General features: G+C 43.0%; 1 protein-coding gene across 2 annotated transcripts in view; it reads left to right on the top strand.

Annotated features, from left to right (window-relative positions):
• RASGRP2 (RAS guanyl releasing protein 2) overlaps positions 1-19,083 on the top strand; it is a 46,914-nt gene that overhangs the window by 25,902 nt on the left and 1,929 nt on the right. For both annotated transcript variants that reach the window (XM_039366148.1, XM_039366149.1), the window contains 8 exons: positions 71-187; positions 1,182-1,463; positions 2,581-2,658; positions 4,296-4,418; positions 5,297-5,412; positions 10,533-10,674; positions 11,920-11,956; positions 12,320-12,478. In XM_039366148.1, coding sequence (XP_039222082.1) covers positions 71-187; positions 1,182-1,463; positions 2,581-2,658; positions 4,296-4,418; positions 5,297-5,412; positions 10,533-10,674; positions 11,920-11,956; positions 12,320-12,478 — 1,054 coding nt within the window. The remainder of the gene's footprint in view (positions 1-70; positions 188-1,181; positions 1,464-2,580; positions 2,659-4,295; positions 4,419-5,296; positions 5,413-10,532; positions 10,675-11,919; positions 11,957-12,319; positions 12,479-19,083) is intronic.

Here is a 19,083-nt window from a genome sequence, read left to right as displayed (position 1 = left end):
TAATTGCATCTCTTCTCCCTGCCTCCCCCCCCCACAATCTCTTGCCCCCTTCTCCCCCCCCCCCTTGCAGAGACTTCTCCATCTGCAAAATTTCAACACCCTGATGGCCGTGATCGGCGGGCTGGGCCACAGTTCCATCTCTCGCCTCAAGGAGACGCATAGCTTTGTGAGTCCAGAGACGACAAAGGTAAAGGAACAAAGGTGTGCATAGGGGGAGGGGGAGAACCAGGTTGCTGGCTGGGGGTGTCAGAAGGGGTGCCTGGGTGAGACAGGGAGAAGCCTGGGGCCCTTCCTTGCTCTGCATGCCACACAGGGGTCTGTTTCTGGAGCCAAGGGGGAAAAAATTCCTCCCAACAAAAATAGTGGAGCCTTTGACTAAGGGAGAGGCTGGAGGCATCTGAGCGGAAGTGAGCGGATTACTGCCCGACTCCCAGAGGGTGGGACTAGATGACCTCAAGGGTCACTTCCAACTCAGTTCTGATAAAGTAATGAATGCCAGCCAAGAGGAATCATTGGATCATTTTATGACTATCACTGAGAGTTGTATCTCACGATTTATGGTAATTGTGTTTTGTGATTACGATCGTGATTTATCAGTTGTTGCTTGGATGTACATCGATAGCTTATGCACCGGAGACAAATTCCTTATGCGTGTCCAATCACACCAATAAAGAATATTCTATTTTGTTCTATTTTGGTGGTGGGGGCTCCTTACAGAATAGTGACTTTGGGCGGCTCCCAGCTAATTAAAAAAACAGCAACCTAAAAACCGATACACAAAGATAGAAAACTGTTCACAACTGCCTTGAAAGGAATAACAAGGAAGAAAGGAAGCATCCGTTTGTAAAGCTGATGGCTGTTTGTTTTATCCTCTCTGTTGGGAGAATAATTCACGAATTAGCTTTAAAAAGCAGGGCATTACCCATGAGGACTAGTCACTTGATTCTATTTGTGGGATTCTATTTGTTATAATTAATAGGATGAAAAAAATAAATGAATAAATAAAAAGGACCTGCGGTGTTTCATGCCTTGTTTCTTCACCGTGGTTTCCAATTCCAAGGCCATGTTTTTCCCCCCAGCCGTTCTGAAGTTTTTCCCCCACAAATAGAATCAAGTAACTAGTCCTCATGGGCAGCTTCATTAGCAGAGACCCACTTTCCCCTTGCCCGACTCTGTTTCAGGTCTGGGAGTCGCTGCTGGAATTGCTGTCCTCGGCAGGGAATTATAGCCGCTACCGGCGGTGTTTTGCAGAGTGCGTGGGGTTCAAGTTCCCCATCTTAGGGGTCCACCTCAAGGACCTGGTGGCTGTCCACGTGGCTCTTCCCGACTGGCTGGACCGGACGCGCTCCCGCCTGAACGGCAATAAGATGCAGCAGCTGTTTAGCATCCTCAGCGACCTGGCCATGGTTCAAAGCATCCGCCCGCCTTTTGAGGCCAACCCTGACCTTCTCAACCTGCTCATGGTAAGATCCTCCAGCCAAACCCTCCTGGAGCTCTTAGTACATATTCTTTTGGTACAGGTAGTCCTCGACTTACAACAGCTTGTTTAGTGAATGTTCGAAGTTACAACAGCAAGTGACTGACGACCATTTTTTCACATTTACGACCTTTGCACTACCCCCGTGGTCACATGATCACAATTCAGACGCTTGGCAACTGGTTCATACTTCTGACCGTCACAGTGTCCCGGGGTCACGTGATCCCTTTTTGCGACCTTCTGACCAGCAAAGTCAACGGGGGAAGCCAGATTCACTTAACAACCGGGTGATTAACTTTATCAGCTGCAGTGATTCACTTAACAACTGCGGCAAGAAAAGCCATAAAACGGGCCAACTCTCCCTTAAATGTCTCAGAGAAATTTTGGGCTCAACTGCAGTCGTACGTTGAGGAATACCTGTGTACATGTTTTTGCATTGCTCTGTTCTTTTTCACAGCGTAATTTTTATTCAAATTACAAATTTAATATTGCAAGCCGCCTAGAGTCACCTTGGGGTGAGCAAAACAATAAATGAATAAATAATAAAAAATAGCTCCGATACAGGTAGTCTTTAACTTACATTTAGTGACTATTCAAAGTAGCAAAAGCACTGAAAAAAGTGACTTATGACCATTTTTCACAGTTACGACCTTTGCATTATCCCCATGGCCATGTGATTAAAATTCAGACGTTTGGCAACTGACTCATCTTTATGACGGTTGCAGAGTCTTGGGGTTGTGTAATCACTTTTTGCAACCTTCCGACAAGCAAAGTCAATGGGGAAGCCGGATTCACTTAACAACCATGTTACTAACTTAATAACGGCAGCGATTCACTTATCAACGGTGGCAAGAAAGGTCGTAAAATGGGGCAAAACCCATTTAACAACTATCTCGCTTAGCAACAGACATTATGAGCTCAATTTGTGGTCACAAGCCGAGGACTACCTGTAAAATAATTTGAAAAATACTCACTTTTGGAGAGAAGAAAGGAGTAGGAAGGGATTCTGTTGATGGCTCCTTATTCTGACTTCATTGTGTTTTCTATGCTGGTTTGTGACCATAATGAGGATTTAATTGATTGATCGACTGTCTTTCTGGTAGGTCTCTCTGGATCAATACCAAACAGAAGAGGAGATTTATCAACTCTCTTTGCAGCGCGAACCCCGAAACAAGTCTACGGTATGTGCAGGGGTTTTGTCAACCAGGATGGGGGCCTTCAGATCACAGCTGGCTGGGGAAGGTGCGCTGGGCCACACTTCAACCCTGCGAGGTGGGATATGATCTCAGAGGAGTCCCAACGCAAAAGCTAAGCATCTCTAGAGCGGGAGGGAATGGAGGATTTGCATCAATGTAATAAGAATATATATAGGAAATCCTCAGTCCACAACCCCAGCTGAGATCAGAATTTGTGGTTTCTGCTTTTAAGTGAGTCGTGCATGATTTTATGGCCCTTTTGGCCATGGTTCTTAAGCGAGTCATTGCCGTTGTTAAGTGAATCACATGGTTGTTCAGCAAATCTGGCCTCCCCCATTGACTTTACCCCCTGGGAAGGTTGCAAATGACCATCATGTGAGCCCGAGACACTGCAACCTTTGTAAATGCATGTTAGTTGCCAATTTGGATCACAATTCGATGGTTGTTATGTGAAAGGACGGGTTATGTCAGTAATAATAATAATAATAATAATAATAATAATAATAATAATAATAATGATATCCACATCTGCCTATCCCAGGTCCTGGGTAAGGACTCGATAGGTAGAGAAAATGCCAAATCCAGTCTGAACATCTGGCTGACTATGCGATGATCCATAATAATAATAATAATAATAATAAAAAGTTATTTCACTTTTCAAAATATCCCAAGCTTCTTGAGTTGTTTTCCCCTTGAGGATTCTCATCCATGGACTCCTTCCCAAGCCCTCTCTAAGTTTATTGAAATTAGCTCTCTTAAAGTCCAAGACTCTAGCTTGACTGTATTCTATTGCTTGTGCTTCCATAATGTTGAATTCCAATATTGCATGATCACTTCCTCCCAAAGTTCCTGTGGCTTCAACACCTTCTATCATTTCATCTCTGTTAGTGAGAATTAGATCCAAAATGGCTAATCCCCTAATTCCCTTCTCTACTTTTTGGGAGACAAAGTTGTCTGCTAGGTTTGTCAGGAATCTGTTTGATCTTCCACTTGGTGCAGAGTTTGTCTCCCAGTTGATGTCAGGGTAATTAAAGTCCCCCATTACTATTGTGATGTGCTTCCTACATACCTTAGTTAGCTGACTAGCAAAAAGTTCATCTATCTCCTGTGTTTGGTTGGGTGGCCTATAGTATACACCTATGGCAATGTCATTTTTTCCCCCTTTTATATTGACCCAAATGCATTCAAGCATTGTTTTAGTGTTGTTTTAAGTCCGAACAGTCACTAAATGAATGGTTGTAAGTCAAGGCCTACCTGTATGAGGAAAAAGTTGGTGACTTATGACCGTTGTTCACACTTAGGACCATTGCCACGTCCTGATGGTCACGTGATCCCCTTTTGCGACCTTCTCACAAGCAAAGTCAATGGGGAAGCCAGATTCACTTAACAACTGTGTTACTAACTTAACCACTGCAATGGTTCACTTAACACCTGTGGCAGGAAAGATTGTAAAAGGGGGCAAAACTCACATAAGAAACGTCTCACTTAACAGAAATGTTGGGCTCCATTGCGGCCGTAAGCCGAGGACTACCTGCATTTGCTTTGAGTCACTTCATGATGTCTCTGTTCAGTTCTGACACAATGAATTCGTCCTTCCATTTTCTTCCTCTTCTCTGCTCCAGCCTTCCAGTCCCACATTCTCTAGCCCCCTGCCCCAGCCTGTGATGATCGAGGAGTGGGCCTCGGTGCCCAAACCGAAGCCGGACCAAGCAATTGTGCGCAAACACATCGAGAAGATGGTGGAGGTAGGAAACCAGGATACCTGGAATTACGGAGTGGGTGGTGTGTGGGGGCGCTATCAGGAGACGTATTTCATGCATAATTCATTCAAGATCTTCCCGGCCCATTAGCACGTCGGTAAAATTCTTGGAAAATATGAGTCAGTTCTGCAGAATAATGGTCTGCTGGATCATTCTATTTTAAATAGTTCTGCACAGCTCAGCCTTCCCCAGCTGGATACCTTGCATATATGAAGATGCTGAGTCCTAAAATTCCACCAATAGGACCACTCCAATTTTGAGTATTCAGTCATAGGGAAGCAGAAGAAATGGAAAGAAGCCATGATGCTTAAGTCCAAGAGCCACTATAGAAGGTGCGATGACATTTATCTTGACAGAAAACAGAATAACAGAGTTGGAAGGGACCTTGGAGGTCATCTAGTCCAACCCATTGCTCAAGCAGGAGACCCTATACCATTCCAGACAGATGGCTGTCCAATCTCTTCTTAAAAACCTCCAGTGTTAGAGCACCCACAACCTCTGGAGACAAGTCCTTCCACTGTTTTCATTGTCAGGAAATTTCTCCTTAGTTCCAGGTTGCTTCTCTCCTTGATTAGTTTCCACCCACTCTTTCTTGTCCTGCCTTTCAGTGCTTTGGAGAACAGATTCACCCCCTAGGTTCATTTGGGTGGGGCAAACAACCATGGCTCGCGCAAGCGGGGCTGCAAATGCCAGAAGTCGCCGCTTACATGAATGGGGCTGAGCACGCACGCTGGCTGCATATAGTGGGCTGTGGCCCAGAAGTTGGGGACCCCTGTTTTAGTCCACAAGTCTTAAAATTGCCAAGTTTGGAAACCCCAAGCTATAGCTTTCCGGCTTCCTTCCAAATCCTTCTTTTCTTTTAGTCTGTTTTCCGGAATTTTGATGTGGACGGAGATGGAAATATTTCCCAAGAAGAATTCCAGATTATTCGGAATAATTTTCCATATCTCTGCAAATTTGGAGACCTGGATGAGAATCAGTAAGTGCTAAAAGTCCCACCGTCTCTCCACATTTAATCTGTTTCCTTGTACATTATATTATTTCCGTGTGATTTAATTCCAGCAAATGCCTAGTGATTTTAGGGACTTAAAGACACAAGTCTTAAAGTCGCCAAGTTTGGAGACCCCAGTTCTAGAACGTAGAATATTAAGTGAGTTTTGCCCCATTTTCCCCTTTCTTGTCACAGATGTGGACTGAAGTGGGTCCTTACACACTGTAATTATTATGTTAATAACACGATTGTTTAATTGAATCTGTTTTCTGCATTGAGTTTGCTTGTTAGAAGGCCACAAAAAGTGATCACATGACCCTGGGACACTACAACCTTCATAAATATGGGTCAATTGCCAAGAGTCTGAATTTTAATCATGGAGATGCTGCAGTGGTCATTATGAGCAAAAGGGTCATAAGTCACCTTTTTCACGGCCGTTGTAACTTTGAATGGTCACTAAACACTAAACTCTTGTAAGTCGAGTTATACCTGCATTTACAATGGTTACAACAGCTCGGGGTCATGTGACCACCATTTACGACCTTCCCAGCCAGCTTCTGACAAGCAAAGTCAATAGGGAAAACCAGATTCATTTAATGACCACCTGATTCACTTTACAGCTGTATTGGTTCACTTAACAGCCATGGGAAAAAAGATTGTACAATTGGGTGCAACTCACTTAACAATGGAAGCCCGATTCCCAACTCTGGTCATAAGTCGAGTAACCATAAGCAGTACATTATATTATTTGGGTGCAGTGGTATTTATATTAGATCTGACTAAGACATTGATTATTTAGATAACATAATCTTTCTTTAAAGATAAAGAAAAAACATTTATATTAATGTTAATGAGAACTCTGATCTGTGGCTATAAGAAAAATTCTCTATTCTATTCTATTCTATTCTATTCTATTCTATTCTATTCTATTCTATTCTATTCTTCATTCCATTATTCTATTCTATTCTATTCTATTCTATTCTATTCTATTCTATTCTATTCTATTCCATTCCATTCCATTCCTAATTTATTCTGTTCTGTTCCGTTCCGTTCCATTCCATTCCATTCCATTCCTAGTTTATTCTATTCTATTCTATTCTATTCTATTCTATTCTATTCTATTCTATTCTATTCTTCATTCCATTATTCTATTCTATTCTATTCTATTCTATTCTATTCTATTCTATTCCATTCCATTCCATTCCATTCCTAGTTTATTCTATTCTATTCTATTCTATTCTATTCTATTCTATTCTATTCTATTCTATTCTATTCTATTCTATTCTATTCTATTCCCATTCTCTATTCTATTCTATTCCATTCCATTCCATTCCATTCCACTCCACTCCACTCCACTCTACTTTACTCTATTCCCTTTCTAAAATGTCAGTGTTGACAAGCATAAAGATCTCCACTGTATTACCAGTTATTGTTTGTCTATGTTAAAGAAAATAATAGAATAAACAACAAAAAGAAAAAAGGTTGATTTCTAACTTTTTTGTTCCTCAGCCAGTTTGCGATGTTTGTAGTATAAGCGTTTAGGCCCTCTACAAAGCATTTATTTTGGCCAGGCTGTGTTGTAGATATGGGAAACATTCTTGCTCGAATAAGAATACAATTTTTAATAGTTATTACAGTATTTAACCTATATTTAACCCAGCCAGCCCATGTTCATTTTATCAGATGCACCAGGTGGATAACTGAGATTTATCACTGATTGCTACTGATAAACGGCATGTTTGTCCACAAACCTCTGCCACAATAATAGCTGTGGTGATGCTTAGATAGAAGGGGGGAAGAGGCAGAAAAAGAGGTTTTTAAAATGCCCCAAGTTTGATTCCAAAGAAAGGTGCATTTAAGATATATTAAAATGCTCCTAGTTTGATTCAAAAAAAGCGAAGAGTTTTAAATGCTCCAAGATCAATTCCAAAAAAAGGCACATTTAAGACATTTTAAAATGCTCCTAGGTTGATTCCACAAAAGGTGAATTTAAGAGGTTTTAAAATGCTCCTAATTTGATTCATTGCACTAGCACCTTTGGCTTTGAACTAGGAGCGTTTTAAAAGCCTTTTTTCTGCACCCATTTCTCCTCTGCTTCGGCAAACAAAGCTTTAACATGCCCCAGAGATTTGCTTTTGCAAAGGAAGAAGGGAGGGGGGAAAAAAGGCAGGGACAAATGTTGTGTCCTGTTTAAAGGCCTGGATGCCTGAGCCAAAATATGTCCTGGCAATGCTCTCCATCCCTTGGGAGCGAACCCAGGCGCTGAGCCGGCTCCCCCTTTGAATTCGGCTCCGGATCTCTACTGGGAGACGAAGTGGGAACTTCTGCAAGGCAGTTTTGCTTCTCAAACAGCTGCATCGCTCCTTATTTGGTGTTCTTCAGCTCTGGTTGGGCTACCGCGCCCTCTCGTTCTCTCAGTTGGTCTTTGTGGGTTTCCCCTAAGCTCAAAGGGTGTGGGAAAAAGGGGGACAAAATAGGTGGGGCTCTTGACAACATCAGTTCACTACCTGTATGGTTACTGGGGTTCAAGACTCTCCTTTTTCTCAACTTGTACTGTAAAAAGGGCAAGTGTTACGCCCTGATATTTATTATAGGATATTCCTAAGATACTGTATACTGCTGCTGAATATGGAGACTCTATTGTCCAAAGCAGTGGTTCTCAACCTTTTTAATGCCGCGACCCCCAACTGGTCGTAAGTCGAGGACTACTCAACCGGTCGTAAGTCGAGGACTACTCAACGGGTGCAGCACCGTTTGCAGAATGGGACTTTTGGCGGGCTCAGCAGGGCAGAGACAGCCTGGACTATTCCTGTTGGCTTTTGAAAGCCAATAGAATTAGACTCTATTCAAGAGAGTCTATTCTATTGGCTTTCAAAAGCCAATAGAATAAAAGGGAGTAGCACAGCTAAGGAAAAGGGGGAAAAAAATGGCGGACTGCGTTGTTTGGCGACCCCCGTGAAATGGTCGCTCGACCCCAAATGGGGTCCCGACCCACAGGTTGAGAACCACTGGTCCAAAGGAACATGACGATAGTTTTTTGTTTTCCAGCACAGATTTTAATCCTTTTCTAAAAGAGGCTTGTGGCCCACTGGATTTTGCATGAAAAAAAAAAGATGTGATAGGATAAGAGAAGATTTTGTAAAGCAAATGTATTGGGGGGGGAGGAATTCTTCCTTTTTTTTCATGCAAAATCCAGTGAGCTGCAGGCCCCTGTCAGAAAAGTCTCCATCTCAGAACTAAAATTTGCACTGGTTTTTCCAAAAGTTGTGCACACTTTAGAGCTGTGCAGGATTCTTCAACAGTCAAAAAGGGAAGGCCCCCCCCCCGTGTTTTTTTTTTCTTTTTTCTTTCCTCTGCCTGACCTTGCTTTTATCTGCTAAAAATATTTGTAGGCAGGCACGCCTTTGTTTGCCCTGCGGTTTCTACAAGAAAAAAAAAATGTTTTGTTTTTTTTAAAAAGTCCTGCCTGCAACCTACCCAAAAAGATAAAAACAGGAAAAGAACAAAAATAAAACCTCACACAGCATCCCGAGGAACGATAGTGGGAGAAGGGCACACGGGAAGTCTGTCGTGTCTGTCATACGTTAACAGGATGTTGCAGGGATGGGATAAAGTGATGGGTGACAGGAAAGAGGCCTGGCTGGCTGAAGATATAATGGCCCAGTGGTTGGACGTCTCTGGTATAGGTAGCGTAGAACACAGAATACAGGTAGTCCTTCACTTACAACAGTTCATTTAGTGACCATTCAAAGTTACAACATGACTGGAAAAAAAAGTGACTTATGGCTGTTTTTCACACTTACAACCGTTACAGCATCCCCATGGTTGTTGTTGTTGTTAGTTGCAAAGTCGTGTCCGACCCATCGCGACCCCATGGACAACATTCCTCCAGGCCTTCCTGTCCTCTACCATCTTCTGGAGTCCATTGAAGCTCACACCTACTGCTTCAGGGACTCCATCCAGCCACCTCGTTCTCTGTCGTCCCGTTCTTCTCTTGCCCTCCATCTTTCCCAGCATCAGGCTCTTCTCCAGGGAGTCCTTCCTTCTCATTAGGTGGCCAAAGGACTTGAGTTTCAACTTCAGGATCCGGCCTTCTAAGGGGCAGTTGGGGTTGATCTCCTCTAGGACTGACCGGTTGGATCGCCTTGCAGTCCAGGGGACTCGCAGGAGTCTTCTCCAGCACCAGAGTTCAAAGGCCTCCATTCTTGGGCGCTCAGCCTTTCTTATGGTCCAACTTTCACAGCCATACATTGCAACTGGGAAAACCCTGGCCTTGGCTATACATACTTTTGTTGGCAGGGTGATGTCTCTGCTTTTGAGTATGCTGTCTAGATTTGCCATAGTTACAGGATCAAAATTCAGGCTTGGCAACTGACTCATATTTATGATGGTTGCAGTTCAGGCACGCAAAATCAATGGGGAAGCCAGATTCACTTACCAGCCGTGTTGCTAGCTTAACAGCTGCAATGCTTCCCTTAACAACTGTGGCAAAAAAGGTCAAAATGGGTCAATATTCACTTAACAGCTCTCATGCTTGGCAAGAGAAATTTTGGGCTGAATTGTGGTTGTAAGTTGAGGACTAGCTGTATAGAATCACCCAGACAAACAGCGTTGTAATATCAGCAGGATGCTAAAAGCTGCCCTGATATTTATTATGGGATATTCCTAAAATACACTACTGGTGAATATGGAGATTCCATTGTCCAAAGAACGCGATGACATTTTTCTGTTTTCCTCTTCCCTCCCCCTCCATCTTTCCTTGTATGTTGTGTCTTTGTGAAGGCACACCTGGAGGCAGGGGTTCTTACACAGCTTCAATCTGGGGGTCTTTGGGGATGAAAATGGGTTTTAAAATGAATTCTTTTAATGATTAGTGACTAAACTAAGTCTTGGGCTTCGAATGGCTGTCCTTCAAAGATAATCATATCCTAGGATGATCTTTGCCAACAGGGTTTCTCCAGAGACATTGGCCTGAGGCACCCGTGTTTGGGAACGTTGGGAGTTGTGGCCCAACACAGCTAGGGGCCCCTATTTGGGACTCTTTGGGAGGTGTGTTTTTTTTTCCCAAATGATCTATCTGCCTGTTAATGGCCTTCGTTGCCCAACAGAGATGGTTGCATCAGTCGGGAGGAGATGGTGTCCTACTTCATGAAGTCCAGCTTGCAGCTGAACGGGAAGATGGGCTTCATCCATAGCTTCAACGAGACCACCTTCCTGCGCCCAGTCGCTTGCCGTCACTGCAAGGGACTGGTGAGCTGGTTTCCAACATTTGTGATCGCAGCAGTGCCTGGTGCCGGCTAGATTGGAGCACCAAAGCCCATCAGGTTTTCTCTAACTTGGCTACTGTTAAGATCTGTGGACTTCAACTCCCAGAATGCTCCAGCCAGCATTTCCTCTTTTTGCTTTAAAGCAGTGGTTCCCAACTAGACAGCTTTAAGATGGGTGGACATCAACTCCCATAATTCACCCAGCAAGCTTTTTGGGAGTTGAAGTCTACCCATCTTCAAGCATGACTGGCTGGGGAATTCTGGGAATTGAAGTCCACCTTTGTTAAAAGTGGCCAGGGTCTGAAGTGGACTAGTTCATCTTTGGGGTCCCTTTCAACTCCCTGATTTTGTGATGGCTGCCACGAAAATTATTCAGACAGGTCTATCAGCCACTGAGCGTTAACGCATCTCAAGGTAGTTTTTACTTTTGTCATTAGCCTCCTCGAGGATTTAATTAAGATATAAGTTTAAGAATTATGTTTAAAATGCGTCAGCTGCCTCTTCCGAGGACAGCTGATTCTATTTATGGTTAACCAGTCAATCCAAGTTTATTTACCAACAATGTCATAAATATATGACATTGGTGTAGGGTTTCCTGCCTGAGCAGGGGGTTGGACTAGATGACCTCCAAGGTCCCTTCCAACTTTACTACTATTACTATTACTATAATAAAATATTTTTTAAAATTGCAAGAAAATCCTGAAGCAATTAGTAGCCCTCTAAATCCCAAATCCTCTGGTTAAGTTCAATCAAAATTTTATCAAGGCCCAACGCAGAGAAAATTGGCAAAGAAAGACCAAATCATAATTAATTGGGGGTTTTTTTAGGATGGAAGAGAACTTGTCTAGCAAGGTAAAGTGGACCAAGGATGTTCCCCAATAGATTTACTTCAGCCAAAATCTGAGATGGCAAAGTTTTAATCAGTCACCAAAGGAAATTTAACTTCAGTAATATTAAAGCATCAGAGTACTGTTTTTCAACCTTGGCAACTTTAAGATGTATGAACTTCAACTCTGGGGAATTTTGGAAGTTGAAGTCCACACGTCTTAACATTACCACAGAAAGAAACTCTGCATTAGAGAATGAATAAGGGACTTTGACTCAATATGCAAATATTTAGGAAGACTGATTTTTCTGCATTTGAATTAAAAAAAAATTGCCATTAAAAAAAAAAAAGAAGTCCACAATTTGTTGCAAGCAGAACTAATCTCTGTCTTTCTCTTTCCAGATCATTGGCCTCTACAAGCAAGGACTAAAATGTCGAGGTATTTTGAAGACATTTTCACTAGCCTCCCTATCATTTTAGCAGCAATTCTCTGGATAACGTTGCTTATGTCTTTGGACTGTGTGAATTTCAATGCCCAGAATTCCTAGCTAGCTAACATGGCCGTTGCTAAGAATTCTGGGAGTTGAGATTTGTTTATTTTTAGTTATTAAACTTGTGGTTGTAAGTCAAGAACTACTTGTATATTCACGGGCCTCAATTCCCAGAATTCCCCAGGCACCATGCCCATCGCCAAGAATTCTGGAAGCCGAGGTCTATCCATTTGGAGTTCTCCAGGGTTGAAGTTGCTGGGCTGTAGGTTTGATGCTTGTTCTCTTCAACTCTCTTCTCTCCTTCCTCCCAGCCTGTGGGGTGAATTGCCACAAACAGTGCCGAGACCTGCTTTCGGTGGAGTGCCGCAAACGTGCCAAGAGTGTCAGCCTTGATGGATCAGTATCCCTGCCAGCCCGGTCCTTTAGTTTCTCGCTGCCTCGTCCTGGCCGGACATCCCTGCGACATACAGGTATGAGGGGCCAATAGAAGGGACTGCTTGTGTCTCAGAGATGAAATGAGGGGTCCTTGGTCGTCTGTGAGGTGGGTTGTTTTCTTGCAGACATTTCATTACCCAACTAAGGGATATCATCAGTGCTAGAATGAGCAAACCTCCTTCCCTTCCGGCATGGATGATGTTACCTAGTTGGGTAGTGAAACGTCTACAAGAAAACACAGCAGCAAGACTTTTGGTGAGTCAATATTGGAAGAAAGACTCTCTGCCTTCTTTAGAAGGATGGGTATTTAAGGTTTCTAATTTAGCAGAAATGGCTAAGATTTCTGCTTATTTAAAGGACCATTCACAAGAGAGATATGTTATTGTATGGAGAAGATGGATAGAATACGTTCAGAAGAAATATGGAACTACAAAGTTTCATTTATTTTATGAGTAATGGATTTGTTTATAAAATTATGACGTTAAAGTGTGAAAAGAGTTAAGGGTTAGTATGATTTTGATTATTGTATAATTAGTAAATTTAAGTAAATTATGTTTAATATGTTTGCATAACCCTGTACTTGGCTCTGGGAAGTCGGGGGTGGGGGGAGGATGGGTTGGAGGTCAAATAGCTCAGATAAGTAGAAATAGTTTTATTGTATATAATATTGATGTTTCAATTTGGAGAGAGGAATTGCTAGGGCATTTCCCCTGGACTGCATCTGGAGTGGGATAGTAGGAAGGGTAGAAGCAAGTAGAAAGGTTGAGGAGAAGGAGGAGAGGAGGAGAGTAAGGAATAAGAAGGAGGAAGAGGGAAGTGAGAGAAGAGGTCAGAGGGTGGATGCAGTTTGGGGGGAAATGGGTGAGCAATTCCGAAAGTTGTGTGTATAAATTTATTTTATTCTTTATCTGAAGTAATTTTTATGATGTAATGGAAAATTAAAAATAAAAAAAAATTGCAATTAAAAAAAGAAAAGAAAACCACCAAGCTCAGAGAGCACCAAGGACACCACAGTCGTCCTCCTCCTTCTCCTCCTCCTCCTCCTCCTCCTCCTCCTCTTGACTCTATTCCTTTCTAACACTGATGATGTTGCCTAGTTGGGTAATGAAACGTCTGCAAGAAAACCACCCAGCTCAGAGAGCACCAAGGACCCCATAGGTATGGTCAGGTTGCCTCTGAGAGATGCAAAGGAATGCACAGGGGTCATGAGCAACAAAATTAAAGCAACAAAATTCCATACCAAATTAAGAGCAAATTAACACGGATAATCCTCCTTCCTAATCCCCCATACTTCCCCAATCTATGCAAGCTGGTGGAAGTTAGTACCGTTATTGATATGCCTCTGTGACAGGGGTCCCCAACACCCGACAGCATGCCGCACAAACAAACACCCCATCTGGCGGGATGCAGGCAGCATGCAAAAGCACACCCCCTCCAGTGCAAGGAAAAACCTCTCCATGGCACTGGTCCCGTCCAAAAGGTTGGGGGCCGCTGCTCTCAGGTTTTGGAAAACCAGGGAGGGGAGGGGATCTGAGTTTTATCTAAGATTTCACAATTGCTCGCTTTGTTCCACCTTCAACTCCCAGAATTCTCCTGTCCAGATGCTTTAACACAGGGGTCCCCAACCCCTGGTCCATGGATTGCTACCGGGCTACAGCATGCCAGCAGCCGGTCCGCACAAACAAGCAAAGCCCCATTTGTGGGATGCAGGCAGCACACAATACCACGCACTCTCCGGTCCGTGGAAAATCCTTTCTCCACGGAACCGGTCCCTGGTGCCCAAAAGGCTGGAGACCTCTGCTTGGAAGTCTTCTAGTCGAAACCGCTGCTCAGTGTGATAGGGAAACTTATCACATTTCAGACAGATGTTGAGTTCGTGTGAAAAAGGTGTGTCTGAAAACTCAAAAAGTTGAGTTAGGATCCAGTGGGGTTCACCTGAATTTAATTGAACTTTTTGTTTGGCAGTTATTATAGAAAAGTGGCCTTCCTTCCTTTGGGGTATCTTTTGATTTCTCAGCCCTCGGATTTCCTGGTGGTCTCCCATCCAGACCATCTCATCATTCCACTCCCAGGTCTCACCATTCTGGGCTGTTTGAGATTAGCTGAAGTCAGCAAGGTCCAGCCACCTCTTAAGAACTACTAGATCATTTTTGAAAACTCTGGAGAAAGATGTTGGGTTGCCTTAGAAAATGTTATCATGTGATAATACTGGGTTGCTCACAAAATCTAAAGGAAGTCCAGGTATTGCTGGTTATGTTCACACAACCTGCCTAACAAGGTGACTGAATAGCAGAATAACAACAGAATAACAGAGTTGAAAGGGACCTTGGAGGTCTTCTAGTCCAACCCCTTGTTTAAGCAGGAGACCCTTTACCACTCCAGACAAGTGTCTGTCCAGTCTCTTCTTAAAAACCTCCAGTAATGGAGCAGTCACAACTTCTGGAGGCAAAGCTGTTCCACTGGTTCAGTGGTTCTCCACCTGTGGGTCGGGACCCCATTTGGGGTCGAACGACCATTTCACGGGGGTCGCCAAACAATGCAGTCCGCCATTTTTTCTCCCTTTTCTTTAGCTGTGCTCCTCCCTTTGATTCTATTGGCTTTTGAAAGCCAATAGAATAGACTCTCTTGAATAGAGTCTAATTCTATTGGCTTTCAAAAGCCAATAGGAATTGTCCAGGCTGTCTCTGCCCTGCTGAGCCCGCCCAAAGTCCCATTCTGCAAACGGTGCTGCACCCGTTGAGTAGTCCTCGACTTACGACCGGTTGAGTAGTCCTCGACTTACGACCTGTTGGGGGGTCGCGGCATTAAAAAGGTTGAGAACCACTGCACTGGTTAATTGTTCTCACTGTCAGAAAATGTCTCCTTAGTTCTAGATTGAATCTCTCCTTGAGAAGTTTCCATCCCACATTTGCACAATGTCCTAAGCGTAATCATCTTTCCTTCTTGAGTTAGTCTGTTGTTTAAGCCCATATTCTGGATTCACACCACATGCTCAACTTCAAACAAACCGGTGACACTTGCACATCTCTCAAAGCAACAAAACAGTTGGGCGGGGTTTCAAGGCACCAAGCTTTGCCCAGTGTGAAAACAACACCCTTCCGCCTTTCTTTTCCCCCGGTTCTGCAAATTATGCAAAACTCTCATTCTTTTTCTGAGATCAAGAGTTGTATGACCTGGCAACCAGGAGCAGAGACAGCATCAGAAGCAAAAATTGGCAATTTTGCACACACAGCATTTATTGTTTGTCATACTTGAGCTGAGCAGATAAAATTCCACCCAGAACGAAGAGGCCGCTGACCTTAATAAGGAATGAAGCACATTGAAATGGAGCAGTAGAGAGAATGCTCTCTTTTCCCCGGGCTGAATAAAATTGCTGCCCACCTCTAATTTACTGCTTCCCTGGATTATTTTACATTTTCCACAACTGATGACCATCTCCTTCTTTGCAGTTTTGGATTTGCCTGTTTGCTCTTGGCACGGAACACCACCTTTTCCGGTTTCCATCCTTTTAATTTTTTAACACTTGTCCTTTGGACAAAGGGTGACCACAAGCGGTTTTCAACATTGTTGTGCGGTCGTGGCCTCACCCTGTGAGTCAAATTGACTTCCTTCCTTGATAACATACCACCAGGTTTCCTGACAGCTGTTTCCTCTAGACCAGTGTTTCTCAACCTCAGGAACTTTTAACAGGTATGGACTTCAACTCCCAGAATTCCTCAGCCAGTGTGGAGTTGAAGTCCATACCTTTTAAAGTCCTTGAAGTCGATTAACACTGCTGTAAACAAAGTGATGCGTAGGAACTGGCAGTGGAAAAAAAATGAAACCTCGATTTGTAACGAGAGGCCCTGTGTTCTTCACTGTGGCCACAAAATATAGGTAGTCCTTGACTTACAACAGTTCATTTAGTGACTATTTGAAGTTATAATTACACTGAAAAAAAGTGTTTTATGACCATTTTTCACACTTACAACTGTTGCAGCAGCCCAATGGTCATGTGATCAAACTTCAGACACTTGGCAACTGACTTGTATTTATGAAGATTGCAGTGTCCGGGGTTGTGCGATCCCCTTTTGTGACCTTCTAATGAGCAAAGTCAATGGGGAAGCCAGATTTACTGAACAACTGTGTTCCTAACTTAACGACTGCAGCGATTCACTTAACAACTGGGGCAAGAAAGGTCATAAAAGGGGGCAAAACTCACAACTGTCTTGCTTAGCAACATAAATTTTGGTCGTAGGTCGAGGACTACCTGTATCTGCAGTTTCACGCAACAAGCAGTTTATACAATAGCGAATTAAGCTACTCGCTCATTTTTTGAGTTCACACAACCAAGTCAGCTGAGGATTTAGAAGTCTGCATTGCAGCACGTTCATGCTTGGCTAGTTTGAATCCAGGGATGTTAGCACACTCACCCGTTGTGTGCATGAGTTTTAGAAAGTTGTGCAAACTCATCTAGGCTTGGTTAATGTGTCTCTCGGCATACTGAGCAAACACAGACAAATTGATTAGCTCAGGATTCAAATAATGGCAATTGAATCAAATCAATTGATTTATTTTGGCCGTTGAGCAATACAACATTACAATCAACGATTTGATTAGAACAAAGGAGTCAAAGAGCAGAATAAAGAAAACATTCATTTACACTAATACTATAACTCTTAAGATTAAAAGAACAATTGTTAGTACTGATGCAACCACTCTGTAATTCCCATTTATATCTATTTTTCTAGTGCATATTGGTAGTTGGATCCAAAAGCCGCAAACCAAGAAAAAAGACTTTAAAATATCTGTGTTTGTGAAGCTGAAGTTGCTTATGTCTATTGTGATTACTATTGCTTGACAAATGGGCAGCCATAAAAATCAAATCAATACATAATCAAACAGGGTGGGCTCCATTTTGTCACTAACCCAGATAAAACTAACCATGATTAGTTATGCCAGCGCAGCTAGTAAAGAAGGAGAATTTTCAGGCAACTAGCAATATTGCTTGATATTTGAATTGTAGTAAAACACCTCCCTCTGCTGTTCAAAGAAAGACAGGGCATAGAAGGTCTCCAGCTTTGCTTTGTATTTCCTTACACCTGTGTTTCTCAACCTTGGAAACTTTCAGATGGGTGGACTTCAACTCCCAGAATTCCCCAACAAGGATACAGGGAGTCCTCAACTTATAACAGTTCATTTAGTGACCATTCAAAATTACAACAGCACTCGAAAAAGTGACTTATGGTCGTTTTTCACACTTACAACTGTTGCAGCATTTCCAGGGGCATGTGATCAAAATTCAGATACTCGGCAACTGACTCATATTTATGACGATTGCAGTGTCTTGGTGATCCCCTTTTGCGACCTTCTGAGAAGCAAAATCAATGGGGAAGCCAGATTCACTTAACAACTGTGTTACTAATTTAAGAACTGCAGTGATTCACTTAACAACTGTGGAAAGAAAGGTTGTAAAATGGGGCAAAACTCATTTAGCAATAGAATTGTTGGCCGGAATTGTGGTTGTAAGTCGAGGACTACCTGTACTTTAAGATGGATGGAGTTCAACTCCCAGAATTCCCCAGTGAGCATACTTTAAAGGGGTTGGACTTAACTCCAATTCCCCACTAAGCATATTTTAAAATGGGTGGAGTTCAACTCCCAGAATTCCCCAGTCAGAATGCTTTAAGATATGTGGACTTCCAAGTCCTGGAATTCTCCAGTGAGATACTTTAAAATGAGTAGATTTCAACTCCCAGAATTCTCCAGCCAACATGCTTTGAGATGCATGGACTTTAACTGCCATGCTCTGTGGGGAATTCTGGGAGTTGGTCCACTCATCTTAAAGTTGCCAAGATTGAGAACTCCTGCCCTCCACCTTTTCATTCGGTCCAGTGAGGTTGCTTCTGTTTGCAAGTGAGAGAAGAGAATTGGGGGGATTCTCATAGTGGATTGTGGTGCCAACTACCATTCCAGGCCATGCTCGCCTCTTCTCCAGATCAACGAAGAGAAGGACAAGGGGAGACATGATAGCAGTGTTCCAATATCTCAGGGGCTGCCCCAGAGAAGAGGGAGTCAAGCTATTCTCCAAGGTGCCTGAAGGCAGGACAAGAAGCAAAGGATGGGAACTAATCAAGGAGAGAAGCAACCTGGAACTTCCTGACAGTTAGAACAATTAACCAGTGGAACTGCTTGCCTCCAGAAGCAGTGAATGCTCCAACACTGGAAGTTTTAAAGAAGAGACTGGACAGCCATTTGTCCGAAATGGTGTAGGGTTCCTGCCTGAGCAGGAGGTTGGACTAGATGACCTTCAAGGTCCCTTCCAACTTTATTATTATGGATCATCGCACAGTCAGCCAGATGTTCAGACTGGATTTGGCATTTTTGTCTACCTATTGAGTCCTTACCCAGGACCTGGGATAGGCAGATGTGGATGTTTTATGGTATTACAGGTATCGTCGCAGGATGGAAGCAGCTCCTAGTAAGGCCACCATTATTATTATTATGGATCATCGCACAGTCAGCCAGATGTTCAGACTGGATTTGGCATTTTGTCTACCTATCGAGTCCTTACCCAGTACTACTACTACTACTACTACTACTACTACTACTACTACTACTACTACTATTATTATTATTATTATTATTATTATTATTATTA

This window comes from Crotalus tigris, unplaced genomic scaffold (genome assembly GCF_016545835.1).
Source record: "Crotalus tigris isolate CLP2741 ecotype Arizona unplaced genomic scaffold, ASM1654583v1 scf7180000020245.1906669, whole genome shotgun sequence".
Taxonomy (NCBI): Eukaryota; Metazoa; Chordata; class Lepidosauria; order Squamata; family Viperidae; genus Crotalus; species Crotalus tigris.
Note: the sequence above shows the minus strand (reverse complement) of the source record. Positions and strands in the feature narration are given on the sequence as shown.